The sequence below is a fragment of the Clavelina lepadiformis genome, chromosome 2 (assembly GCF_947623445.1).
Source record: "Clavelina lepadiformis chromosome 2, kaClaLepa1.1, whole genome shotgun sequence".
In the NCBI taxonomy this organism is placed as follows: domain Eukaryota; kingdom Metazoa; phylum Chordata; class Ascidiacea; order Aplousobranchia; family Clavelinidae; genus Clavelina; species Clavelina lepadiformis.
The window spans coordinates 25,732,989-25,747,297 of record NC_135241.1 but is presented as its reverse complement, the minus strand read 5'-3'; the positions used below and the strand labels follow the sequence as shown (position 1 = coordinate 25,747,297).

Genomic DNA, 14,309 nt, shown 5'->3' with positions numbered 1-14,309 from the left:
TTTCCTGAACGCAGTCACTGTTGAGTGTTGAAGCTTCATGGCGAGTAAAGTTAAATATTTATATAATAACTATTGCATAGGGATGTGAAAGCACAAATTGTTAAGGTGCAGTTTTACGTTGATGATATCCTTCGCGAACAGATAGTTTTGTAGAGTATTACAACAATGTTATCAATCTATTCTGAAGTAGAAATTTGTACAAATTATTTGCAAGTTCTAATGTTTGCTGCAACGCGCCTTGTGTATGTATTAATAAGCAAGGACACCTGTCTGCTTTTAAATTCGTTATAATATGCTGTTTTTATATTGTATCTATCACATTTTACATAAACGTAAATGGAGCTTTGCCTGAGCATTTCATTAGTCAAAAGTAAAAAGTAAAGGCTTTAAAAGTAAAATCATAACCAAATATTCAAACCAAACTTTTGCCTTTAAACTTTGATTTTAATGAAACATTGATTTGAAGGAATTGTGTAATCTTTTACGAATAATGATAGCATTTTGCAAGTGTAATAACTCTCCTACGGTCGCATGAATTAATTATATCTATCATCTTATAGTTTATCTGCAAAAGAAAGTGACTTATTTAAGTGTAAGTTGTTTCGTAGAAGATGATGTAAGTAAAGTATCACAAAATTGTTTAAGGACTAAGTTATATTCACTATTCAGTATTCATTTCTCATCAGTTATTTAACGTTTTTCCTATTTATCCATCTTCATCAATTTAATTTAATAACCACAACAAATGTAATGTAAATAACGTAAGTAGGATGACCGCTGAGAACGTTTGAGTCGATTCACATTGTGGTGATTAAATACAGTTTGTTTTTTTTACATTCAAAATGGTTTACTTCTCTTTTTCAAGTTTTTCAAATGTTTCAGAATAAAAGTCTCACCTAAGGCCGATAGGAAACTTTTCTCGTCCGACTTTTGCAATTGTGTATTCCATCACCACCACCACCCCCACCCCCGCCCCTCCACATTAACCTGTATTTTAAAATGAACTAAAGCTGCACAATTTCCGTCTAAATTCAGAAACAAAGCAATGTCCAGCCTGCGACATATAGCTAAAAATTTACGGCGAAAACTATGTTGTGTGATGTACTGTTTAACTTCACCAAAAAATAAAAATTTTATGAGCTTTTTGCTTTTTTTAGAAAATGTTTTAGAAAACACAAACAAAAGTTCGCAGATCTTTGGTTGAAAAACGCTCTCATAAAAGATAACTAAAGCAATTTATGTGTCAGCACATATGTAAGAGCATCAAATCCTCTCTAGCTTTTCATCAATGCAGTTTTAAATAATATCAAGATTGCCGAAAGCAATTCGGGATGGAAATTTCAATGTTTCAGACATTTTTTTGATATCATGATATAATTAAAAGTAATATTATATAAATTATTCCACAAATGGAATAAACAGGCATTTTTTCAAACATTTAGATAAATATCTTCAACAAGTAGAGCTGATTATGGTGGAACGTCATAAGTGCAAAAACCAACGCATAAAGTAACTTAAATCAACACGAAATAAAACAATGTTTAAATGAAAAGCGTTTATCATCATTATGGTTCTGAATGTTATTGACAGTTGACTTAGTAGTATTTCCATTATTTATTTTTAACTATTTTGACCAAGGCAACTCGTACCAAACAGTTCTTGCAAGGAAAATTTACAGATTTAGTATCCTTTTTCCGTCGCGACGTTACAGAAAAACACAAACTAAGGAACAACTCAAGTAATGATGGACTTGCCAGTAACTCGATTACATCACTGAGATTGCATTCATGTAGTAACCAAAAAATAAAGCATGCACTACTGTTTAAAAGATTTCTTGGTGTGCAAGTTTTTGTCGTACAGGTTCTAATTAGCTTGTTACATCACAAAACGTAAAAAGAAATTTTCATGTCCCATCTAAACAAAATGAACACTTACGTCAGATTTGTATGCAATAGACATTTTAGGTAAACACAACTGATGGAGTACACGACTGACGGCAGTCAATAAAGCTCTCAATCATAAAAGTTTTGCAGTTAATTTTGATCGTCTCTGTCATACAGGTTGCATTCTAAGATTTGTACTTAAGTCTACCTGTAATTGAGGGAAAGGTTATTAAACTGGTCAACACTATTCACCGTTTAACACTTTATTTATAGCTAGCGAGCCACATAACGTTTTTGCAATCAAGTTATTATTTACAATTGCCGTTAGGAATATATTTATCGTTAAACGTGAAAATAAAAAAACATTCAAAAGCTAATTGGTGATTGCATGAAATATTTTCTGTTATCATACGGCAGTGTGTAGTAGTAGACACATCTTTGGTTTTTGAGAGATAATTACAAAAGTATTAACTTATTGTCAAAATGCTGTTGATACGCGTTAAATAAGTTTTATTTCTAAAAACAATTAAATTTGTTTTAAAAAACACACAATGAAGTTGAAGATTGAAAGTTTTGCAATTATTCTACTGCTTGTGAAAGGTAAATATATTTTTCAAATATTATACAAATCAAGTATTTTCGTAGTTTTTTACTAATTTGTTTTTGAGTTAAAAGTTGTTATCAGATTTGTCTTCCGTTTGTCAGGAAAATGTGTAAGAATCTTTCATTTCAAAGGAACCCTCGGTAGTTTAATATTCGTAGGTAGTTGCTTACCATTAGTTGATTTAGGAGCAGCAGCAACCACAACAGTCAGCACTGGTCCTCCGTACAACCCATTGGCAACTGGTTTCAACAATCTCATTGTAACTGCTCAGTTTCCAACACCAACTGATTTTGGTGATTCATGTACCTGGTTCTATGGAGGAGAGCTGGGCAGTGGAAATGGTACTATTTACTCAACACTTGGTGGATGTGACCCTTCAGCTTCAAATGTAAATCTCAGCGTCACTTGCACTGAACAAACAATCGATGGAACAAGTCACATAATAACAACACTGACAATCACTCAACCGCTTGTTGCTGGAGATATAAATATTGAAGTGAGATGCTTAGTTGCAACCAACACACCAGCTCCTATTATTAGATCAGTGCAAGGTAATTATATACAAAGCTTATGAACAGTTAATATAACTGCTAAAGAAATTCATGGAGCAAAATTTACATATAATATGAAAAAAACAAATAAAAATAAACAATTTAAATAACTCTGAAAACATACCAGTGTAAAAAATTATATGTTTAGTGAGACCAGCATTTAAAAGTATTTTTTCAGGTTTTAAGTAATATATTATTACAATAAACCGAAAACGTGTTCGAATTTTCGAAAATTACTATATGGCACTGAGGTACGAGCAACTACATTTGTTTTATTGGGAATTATGGAAGGTTTATTACTACAATTTAAATTTTCTTTTCAGATTGTCCATTATCTCTTCCCCATGGTGTTATGATTACGTCATCATCTCAAACATACCAAGCCACTGGAATGTTCAGTTGCCCGACAGGAGATTTATTTTACTCGAATGGAACTGCACTGCTATCTGGTGATACAATTTGCATGCCAAATGCAGAATGGAATGGTCAAAAAAATTTACAATGTAAGTAGCACTGTATAGAAAACTTTAAGTTTGATGCTTTCCTATGAAGCATACAAAGGAAATTGTTTGTTAACAATTGTATAATATTAAATTAAACAATTGTTGGTTTTTCACAGTTTCTGTTTTAACACAAAACCGAAAATTATATAAAACTTTTTCGAAAAGAATTTAATTTTCAGAATTCCTAATTATATGTTGCCTAACTGCGTATTACGTTTATTTATGGCATCTAATAAATCGTTCATGCGCTTAACTTCAGTTGGATCACAAGCGCACAACAACTTTACCTCTATTCTGCCCAAGCCTGGCTGCAATGCAAGAATTATTAACGATAGAAAGTTGAAATTTTAGCACTTCTTATGAAATGGTTGCTTTTTTAAAAATAGTGTCTGTAATGTTGCTAGAACTGATATTTTTAGTATTTGTATCAAGAAAGGTTTTGAGTTTTTGGATTTGTGAACTAATGAAATTTTTGTGCTATGAAGAAAAATCAATATGTATAGCATATTCTATCGAGAAATTTTTGTACAATAAAACCAAACAAATTAAACCAAATTAGCTAAATACATATAACAATAACATCAAATATGTTACTTTTCCTCCCTCATTGACCGTATTTACTTGGAAAACTATCGTAAAACCTTTTGATATTTCCCAAACTAAAACGTTCAGTACGACAATATGACAGAAAGAGTCTTAAAAATCAAAGTACGGTTTGCTTCAAATAATCCATGTATTGGTATCTATAGTATTTACATTACTTACATACAGCCTCGGAAACCCTTTTTTTGCTTTTGCTTTATAATAAAGTAGGTATTTTTGCTCACAAGTTATAAGGTTATATGTTTTTGAGTGGCTGCAAAATTTCACATGTTTTAAACCAATATGTAGCCTAAACTAGCTTTGTGTTGTTTCCATATACTTGGGCAACTTCTTTTGGTTAAACAACATTTGCAATCTTATCATAATCAAGCAAAATAACAATCTGTGACATAAAAATAAAAGAATTATCTTTAGTTATTTGAAGCTAACCAAGAAACAAAACTAACAAATGCAAATAACGTAACGTCATTTAAATTTTGTAACAAATGTAAATCGCTGAAATAACAAAACCTCTTCTGTTATTATGGCCATTACGAAATAATCCTAACATGAAGAAGATGTCAGGGAAGCAGATTACATGCCTGACAATCAAGTCGAATGGCGGCGATTCAAAAAAATATTTTGAAAAACTGTATACCCTTGCTTAGATGAAGGTAAATATCAAAACTTAACACAAAAGAGAGTTAGAAAGAAATCACAAGTTAAGTTTCGATAGTTTCTTAAAATTGTGCAAGAATGACCTCGGTAGCTTTTGTAATTTGTTTGGCATAAGCCCACAAAAATGATTTCAAGTCAGAGAGGTATCATATTCTATAAACATATGGTCAAGACAGATAAAGATAGAGTAACATTTAAGTTTTACTTAAATAAAAACATGTTCTTTTTTCACTTGCTTAGCTATAGGCAGATTATATCGGACGTACGAAATTTTTATTTGGGCTGATGTTACTATCAAACGCACAACGCTTTAATTGCACAAAACGACGTATAAAAAACAAAAGTGTGGAATTTTGTTTCCATTTAGGTGCATCAGCTAATGCTAAAATCAGCGCTGACCCCCCAAACAATCCATTGGCAACTGGTTTTAACAATCTCATTGTAACCGCTCAGTTTCCAATACCAACTGCTTTTGGTGATCAATGTTCCTGGTTCTATGGAGGAGAGCTGGACAGTGGAAGTGGTACTATTTACTCGACACTTGTTGGATGTGACCCTTCACCTTCAAATGTAAATCGCAGCATCACTTGCATTGAACAAACAATTGATGGAACAAGTCACACAATAACAACATTGACAATCACTCAACCACTTGTTGCTGGGAATATAAATATTGAAGTGAGATGCTTAGTTGCCACCACACCAGGCCCTGTCTATAGAACTGTGCAAGGTAAATTTGTGGATTGTTTTAAACATAAAAGCATTAGACTTACTGTCTACATTCTTCCAACATTGTGCCTTTAAACTAAGGTTACCATATTTGACAATGCACAATCCCTGACAAATTTACCTCAGTTGCATTGACCAACTTTAAAATATTACCAAAGTACATTGCCGCCATTGCTTTTTTGTGAAAGAAGGATAAACACGAAACAATACAAAAACAGCAAAGAAATGTTGCATTGTATTACACACAAGTAATGAACGTATGACAGTTTATGAATAATACTACTAATAATATACATGTATGTATGTATATACACATGTATGTATATATAATATATATATATAATATAATAATATAATAAATAATATATATATAACAATACTCTCCATCATACCAATCGAACTTTTCCGAAGATCTGATTTTTTTCAACAAGCTCATGTTGGACTTCAAAAACACATAAAATTCTCCACAAGACATGCTTTGTACTGAAGTGTTAAAGTTTCTTTCATTCTCTCAATGGTCATCTTATCTCTTTCTTAAAAATCTTAAATCTTATCTTAAAAGGTAGTAAACAACTTACGTCATAAACGAGTTGCAGACAGTTTTGACGAGCTGAGAATGTTCGCGACTAAGAAAAAGTTTGAAAAAAGGTGACAACCTAGAAAAACTTGGACTAAGATACAATTTTTAAAAATCCCGGACTTTTAAGCACATTTTAGCATTTCTCCCTGACGCAGATTTGAACACTAAATTCCTTGACATGTCAGGAATAATCCTGACGTATGGCAAACCTACTTTAAACAAAATAATTTTAATGAACTGAATCATAATTGGCACGAACATGAAAGTTTATTTAATGCGCATCGATTCTTTGATTTCTTGCTTCATTAAGTCTTTGAAACTTAGTTTCACAATTTTTTTGCGAAACAAAAAAGAAATTTGTTAAAACCAATACAGTGAAGCTCATTAACTATAAGCTAAAGATACTCGTTACTGAATTCCAAAATTACTCGTTTGTGAATTACAAATTATTTTAACAAAATATTTCATGAAATAAATGTGCTCGGGATCACCCCATGCAAAAACACCAGGTCTTGTTCATTGACTTCTTCAGCCTAACCATCGAAAATATTGGTTTCGTTTATAAAACATTTCCAGTGGACTCCAGACCAAATTAACCTTTGCACCGGTTACAAACGCCGAACGTTTACTCTAATTTCATGCAAAATAAGACCTTTAACAAAATCTAGTAATGCTGCTATAAATTAAAGTAATGTGCATGAAACTAATATATACTTGTGAAACCGTCGAGAAGTCAATTCATTTGCTACGAGCCCAGTATTTTAAAGAATAAGATTGAAAATTTTACGAATTAGGCTCAAGATTCTCAGACTGTAATAGTTAATTGCGTTGACTTTCAAATTTGAATCATCTGGGATCAATTCAAATGAGCTCTACCTAATTCCATGCTTCATGCATATTTATCAACTAAACTTAAATTGTATAAACTTGGTAAATGGAATACTATATCACTAGAGATTTTAAAGCACAAAATAAGTTATTTATTGTTATTATAAGGTAAGTCGATTTACAAAAATTTTACAGCACTTAAGCTACACAACATGCTTAAGTTTAACTACGAGTAAGTTTTAATAAAGTGCTTTGCACAAAGTGAGCAAATCGCATCCAAAGATCCAGTTTTAATTTTTTGTTTAGCAAAGTTTTTCAAGAAACGTGGTACGATTTAGCATTTCGAGATATTTACGTTTTTGTTATCTTGGTAATATACAGACTATTGTATTTATAAGTAATGTTTGTATTTAAAGCTTTACTGCTCATTATTTAAGTGTTACGTATTGAAACATTCTCTTTTCAAACATGAAACACTAAACACACTAAACCGTTAAAAACATCATGCATTTTACAGATTGTCCATCGTCTTTTCTCCATGGTGTTGTGGTTACGTCATCATCTCAAACATACCAAGCCAGTGGAATGTTCAGTTGCCCAACAGGAGATTTGTGTTACTCAAATGGCACTGCACTGCCATCTGGTGACACAACTTGCTTGGCAAATGCAAAATGGTTGGCTCAAGATAACTTAGATTGTAAAGGTTTGCCAGGATTTTATCACTCTACTGTATTCATTATATTCAGCAAAGCATACGGAAGTTTGCATAAGAAGATGTGCAATAATCAGTTACACTCTTTAGACTCATATGAATTCTATTGAATAATTCTATTCTATTGAATAAAACACTACAATAATTGGAATTTATTTTACTTTAGGTGCATTACCGGGAACCAAAATCATTACTGACCCTCCAAACAATCCACTGGCGACTGGTTTCAACAATCTCATTGTAAACGCTCAGTTTCCAACACCAACTGATACTTCTGATGCATGCGCTTGGTATTATGGAGGAGAGTTGGACAGTGGTAGTGGTGCCCTGTTTTACACAGGAGCGTTTGGATGTAACGTTCCAGCTCCAGGCACATATGACAGCATCACTTGCACTGAACAAACAATTGATGGAACAAATCACATAATAACAACATTGAAAATCACTCAACCTCTTGTTGCTGGGAATTTAAGTATCGAAGTGAGATGCGCAATAGCAGTGATCATACCAGGCTCAGTAACTGTGCTGGTGCAAGGTGAGCATTTTACACGATAACTGCAAAGCGTGCTGCGTAAAGTTTCTGAAAGTGATAGTGCTTTTAATAGTTAAAATATTGTTTGTAAGTTTTTATAGTAAAGGAAAAAATACTTTTAGTTTGAATGCATTAAATAAAATATGGGTTAAATATTTATAAAAATTAACTTCAGCAGATACAATATGAATTGAAATATTTGTCAAAATTAACCAAACTTATTACAGACTGTCCAACATCTCTTTCCTATGGTATTGTGATTACGTCATCATTTCGAACATACCAAGCCAGTGGAATGTTCAGTTGCCCGAAAGGAGATTTGTTTTACTCTAATGGAACTGAACTGCCATCTGGTGACACAGTATGTCTAGTCAATGCAGAATGGAAGGGACAAGAAAATTTACAATGTTGGAAAGGTTATTAGTTTCGCTTGATATGCTAAATATTTTTCAATGGCTAAAAACTTGTAAAATGAGTTGTTTAGTTACAAAACTTATTTTTTGTTTAGCTTCCGACGCTTTAATAACTGGAAATTTGATCGTTCCTGAAGGAGACTCTATAAGCCTGACATGCAATTATGATGATACCATTATTCCTAAAGCAACGTCTTCGATATTTTATTTTGATAAAATTGGATATTTAATAACAAAAGTAAATTATATGCAAACTTACTCTGTTTGTATATAGCATGAAATTTTAGTTTAACTAATTTTAATAAATTTAGTTCGACTAACTAAGAAAAATATGTTTGTCTCTTCCAAATTAGACATTTAGATTTAACTTTAAGAGTAAATTCCAGATTGCTGCAACGAATTGATGCTTGCGCAGTTTTTGTAACTTCTGCATTTTGATGTAATTATGTAGGATGAAATATTTCGCATGGAATTAAAAAAGGAAGACAATATGAAACCTATTTCATGTCAAGTGGTGACTCCATATACGCAGATTTATAATAACACCGGACGATCCAGTGTAGAGTATGTTAACGTACAATGTAAGATATACATTTTACGCGAAACGTATTGTGGTTGTGGTTGTTGGTGTGTTTGGTTTTTGTGAAATAATAATTTTCATATTTTGAAAGTTAAAAAATAAAATGCAAACTTGTTAAAAATATTGTTCCAAATTTTTATTCTCAAACATTAAAGACAGTTTCAAAAATTATTCCTTCTTAGATTCTCCTTACCAAGTTGTAAACACTTCTTGTAGTTGGACAATTGATAAAACAGAAGTTTGTGACATTTGGTTTTTTTCAAACCCAGAAATGAAGTTTGTTTCTTTGTCATTAAATGGTTGGTTTTTGGCTGTTAGTTTTATTTTTATTGCTCGTGGAAACAACTGTAAATATTATCGTTAAATTTAAAGGACCCATGACAACATTATTGTGTAGTTGATATTTTATGGTGTTCATGTGATATTTGCTTATTAAGTGTTGTTGTTAAGTTTGAAACATCAGTCACATATGACATTTCAATTATGCAGATAAAGCGGTCTCTAATGATGGAAAAGATATTGTCTTCAGCAACGGCTATGAGCAACACTATTTGTATACAAGAAATCAGGTAAGAGTAATACGTTAAAGTAAGGCCATTGCATTTGACAATATACAGTACACCACGCAATACTATACTATACTACGCAATATATAGCAAACTATTTATCATCCGGGTTGAAATATTTGAAATGAACCAAATGATAAAACGATGTACGAAACTTAGTTAAAGATAAACTAACTTCACAGGTGACATCCAGTGACGAAGGAACTTACAATCTTATATTGAGCTCGCTCCTTCCACCATACAACTACTCAATAGAGTTTGACATCGCTGTTGTCAACATTGATCAGCCTCCAACTCCAGACAACACAGGAGCAATTGTTGGAGGAACCGTTGCCGCTGTTGCTCTCATCTGCATTACAGTTGTGCTCGCACTGTATGTTACAAGGAGGCAACCAACGCCAAATGGAAAAGTTAACACACGTTACCTCAAAGTAATAATCATGGTTGTGCTTATGCGTTATATTTAATTGAATAACACTTGACATGTTTTATTCAACTCAATCTGACATGTATAGCGCGCAGTTGTGGCAAAAATCAATTCTAAATTTTTCAGTTCAAATTAAAAATCTGTTTGATTGTTTTAAGGCACATCCAGGATGTCACATGTCACAACACCCGAAATGTGTGAGTCGGATGATTTTAACACAATGATAAGATAATAAAATCATATTTTCAGAAAATAGCAATCACGGAGATACTTTTACTTCATTGCAAACATTGTATGATTTCGTAAAACAGTGAACTGATTGATTGAAATTGAATTGATTTATAAAATTGAACTTTTTTTAAATTTTTCTGCTTTAGCAAATGAGGCGTACGTTAAATTTGACAATGCAAAACAAAGCAATGCAAAGGTAACTATTGGTTAAGATTGGGATTGAAATTATTTTTTACATTTGTTGTTCTTAATTAAGCGCCAAACTTAAATGTGAGCTTCCCTCAGTGATAATTATTTGTACAGAGTCAAGGAACAAATGAAGCTTATGAAAACATAGAGAAGCTTGATGAAGGTAAGTAAAGCATATTATATTAAAATACGTTTGATAATTTTACAACAATTTGAAAATATGTCTTGCCTAAGGAAACAAATTATAAATGTTACACGATGCTAATTTTCTATGTAGAAATAAGAGCGTGAGTTGAGCACTGTCGTTTGCTGTAAGCAATGAAGAAATTAAGTTTGAAAAATAAAAAGTCAACAAAAATAATTTTAAAGCGAGCATTTAAATGATTTCAGGCAACGATGGTTACTTGAAGGTCAATGTTGATCAATGGCAAGCTTCAGTGAGCGATAGAAATAATTAAATGTTTTGTTTATTTGCAATTTTTGGTTAATAGTAAATCTAAAATAAATAAAACTTCTTTGTAAATTAACATTTGTTTTCTGCACAATTATTTGCAGAATAAAACGTATAATAGTTTTACAGTACATATTAAATATATCACATTCCACTATAAGACTGAATATTCTTATGATCAGTAATATCAAGTGTCATTTATTTCTGAACTTTTTAGACATCAAATTATGAAAACACAAGTGGAGGACAACACTATGAAACCATCCAAGGCCCTTATGGAAATGAAATCTAAACCTTCAATGGCAAAATAGTTTAAGAATTCCTGTCTTTATGACATGACGCAAACGTTGTTCATGACGCAAACGTTGTTAGAAAAAGAAACAAATCTCTTATTATTAGAACTGATGTAACGTATTTGGACATGAACACAGTTTATATCTATTTATCGTATATTTTTCAAGTTTGCTGCGTATGATCAGTTGTAAAAGCACTTTGCCATGATGATTAAAATCAAATTTTAATCTTTGTTTGTTCATTATCGTACATTTCAATTATAACTTTAGTTCATGTGGTTCACTGTGTTCAGTTGATGGAAGTTGATGGAGTTTCACTTGGTTCACCACTAGTTCATTGTGGTTGACTTTTCTGCTTTTTGTTTTAATCACATATAAAAAAGTTTAATTGTTTGACTTTTCATTGCATTGCAAAAATTTGGTCAAGTTGCCTTTCTCAGACTTTTTCTCGACCAAATTGCAATGAGCTACCTTGAACATTCTGAACATTAAATTTCACTATTTTGTTAACTTATTAAGGCAGTTTAAATCAATAAACGAATAAGGAGCAACTTATTTTGAATAATTTATATAGCTAAGTTATGAGTTATTTCTCTGCTGTCGAAAAATATAAACTTTTTCAGAACGAGGCTTGAAAAACAACAACAAATTTAAACAGTAGAACTCTAAATACGCACAGTTATATTAATTATGGTTTATTGATGAACTTAACTAGTCTGTTGCCCACAACTGGTTTTGTCATTAAATTTCTGCTTACTGCAGGAACACGAAAATTCGCTTTTCCGTATCAATCTAAAACAACAAAGTTCGAAAGGTTGTATTCGTTTCAAACAATACAAAACTTCTAGAATTTAATGGCATTGTGTACGGTAACGACACATTAAAACTGAAAAATAATTTGATTCAAGCTGGTTGCTTCCTATAGAAAGTTGATTGTCCTTCCCAGATAGCAAACAGAATGAACGTCAACTACATTTATACTTCAATGTTCAGTAGTTCACGAAACCACAAATGACCGTCTCGGTAACGCGTTGTGTGTAATGTGCACAAACCAAACATGAAATTGATTGAAACATAACATGCAGGTTAACGCAAGAGTAAAATTACATTAAAGGAAAATGTCTAAGTTTTTCAAACAAATTAAATAATTTTGGGCTGTGGAGTATTTTTGTGGTGTTCCACGCCACACACGTAAGCTAGTTTTAAAGCGGTCAATCTGTTTAGCCGTCTCGTTCCAGAAGCACAGAATATTTGGTGCTTAAAGCAGTTGCTGCTAATTACAAACAGAATAATGAAAAACACGCAATTCATTTTCTGTCTTATCGTCGTCATTAATCATCACTTTTTGTAATACACAAACTGATTATTTTCTTTCACTGAATGAACATTACAACTTTGCTGATGTTGATCGCTTAAAGATGTATTTTGATGTAAAATTAAATGGCAATTGTGAAACTGTTGTATTGCATTTGATCTCAAGCAGGTGAATAGAAAATAAAAGAAAAAGATTATAATTGAAAATACTAAAATATTTGCTGTCAGCTGCATAAACACAACAACTAGAAACTTTACTATGTTACATTGAACTTACCAAGTGGTTGTTGTTAAATACTTTACTTTGTATTAATACAGATCACATTCTTGAAAAACCAATTCCACCAGTTACTAACATTAAATTAAACATTAAATCTATTTCACTCACACAAAAACCATTTTCATAACCGTCACCCATGCGCTTTAAATTTATCTAAATAATTATTTAGACGTGATTTTTATTTTCTGGCAAAAATGGTGACTTCTAAGATAATTTGCTCACGCTGATTACGAATATGAAGTCGCTTTTTTTCTATCACGTCAAGATTTTTTATAATTTGTGATTTAAAATTTTGCACTTCACTACTAATAACAGCCTGTTCTATGAAGTATTCCTCGTTGTTGGGTCATAGTTACTATTGTCATAGCCATTATACATTATTATGACGTCATAATAATTTAATTGTGAGTAAACCAATTTACATACAAGCACATGTACAGTACCATATGCCAGCTTGTGCGTATCAAAGTCAAGCCTAAAAGCTGTATTGTTGCACAATACAGATCAATTTGCTTCTATCCCTGTAGCTCATTCAACTAGCATGAAGGAGTCTTACGAAAATATGAAACTTTTTCTTTCGAAGTTGCAATATAGCACTCATACATGGAAAGTTTGCGTTGATTTTATAAGTCCTAAATATGCTACTGGGTCAACAATCTGCATTTACCAAGTACCCTTGTTTTATGTGTGAATGGGACAGCCGAGACAGGAGAAATCATTGGATTAAACGTGAGTGGCCGTTGAGGGAGTATCTTACACCAGGCTATAAAAATGTTTTACAGCCTGCTCTTATCGACAGATCTTATGTTATACTTCCACCATTACATATTAAACTGGGTTTTATGAAACAGTTTGTAAAAGCTCTCAACAAAGAAGGTGTATGTTTTAAATAGATTCGGGAAAAGGTTCCTCACTTAAGTGCCGACAAAGTTAAAGAGGGTGTATTTGTTGGACCTCAAATCAGAACACTTACCAAAGACCCCCAATTTCTTATTACCATGACAGATGTGGAAAAAAAGCATGGCTCTCTTTCACCGAAGTTGTATCTAAATTTCTTGGAAATACTAAAGATCCGGATTACCAAAATACTGTAGAAAACATGTTGGTTTCTTATCAAGCACTTGGTTGTCTAATGAGCTTAAAGGTTCATTTTCTACGCGCACATTTGGACAATTTTCCTAAAAACTTGGGTGACATGAGTGAGGAGCATGGTGAACGTTTTCACCAGGACATCAAAGCTATGGATACGCGGTATCAAGGGCGATGGGATGTAATGATGATGGCGGACTACTGTTCGTGCCTGAAACGCGACTGCGACAATAGTGAGGCTGCAAGAAAAGTTAAAAGAAGAAAATTCATGCCAAACACCTATAAGAAATAAGA

At 32.3% G+C, this 14,309-nt stretch overlaps 1 protein-coding gene and 1 long non-coding RNA gene across 2 annotated transcripts; both read left to right on the top strand.

Moving 5' to 3' along the window:
• Window positions 1-1,567: 1,567 nt before the first annotated feature.
• LOC143445008 (uncharacterized) lies at window positions 1,568-10,392 on the top strand. The gene is made up of 14 exons (XM_076943798.1): window positions 1,568-1,579; window positions 1,639-1,789; window positions 2,646-3,038; window positions 3,362-3,541; window positions 5,169-5,531; window positions 7,456-7,641; window positions 7,817-8,185; window positions 8,410-8,598; window positions 8,691-8,833; window positions 9,047-9,176; window positions 9,358-9,474; window positions 9,665-9,744; window positions 9,924-10,172; window positions 10,327-10,392. Exons 1-14 carry the CDS (start codon window positions 1,568-1,570, stop codon window positions 10,390-10,392), a joined length of 2,628 nt encoding a protein of 875 aa, XP_076799913.1.
• Window positions 10,393-10,612: 220 nt separating this feature from the next.
• Window positions 10,613-11,325, top strand: LOC143447515 (uncharacterized). The gene is made up of 3 exons (XR_013114104.1): window positions 10,613-10,751; window positions 10,979-11,025; window positions 11,257-11,325. It is a non-coding gene; the product is annotated as an uncharacterized LOC143447515 (long non-coding RNA).
• The last annotated feature ends 2,984 nt before the right edge of the window (window positions 11,326-14,309 follow it).

Excerpts from the sequence above, each read along its gene's own strand:
- LOC143445008 (XM_076943798.1), top strand. Across the intron at positions 8,186-8,409 it reads AGTAACTGTGCTGGTGCAAG|ACTGTCCAACATCTCTTTCC; the intron begins GTGAGCATTTTA and ends AACTTATTACAG. Across the intron at positions 9,475-9,664 it reads TGTTTCTTTGTCATTAAATG|ATAAAGCGGTCTCTAATGAT; the intron begins GTTGGTTTTTGG and ends TCAATTATGCAG.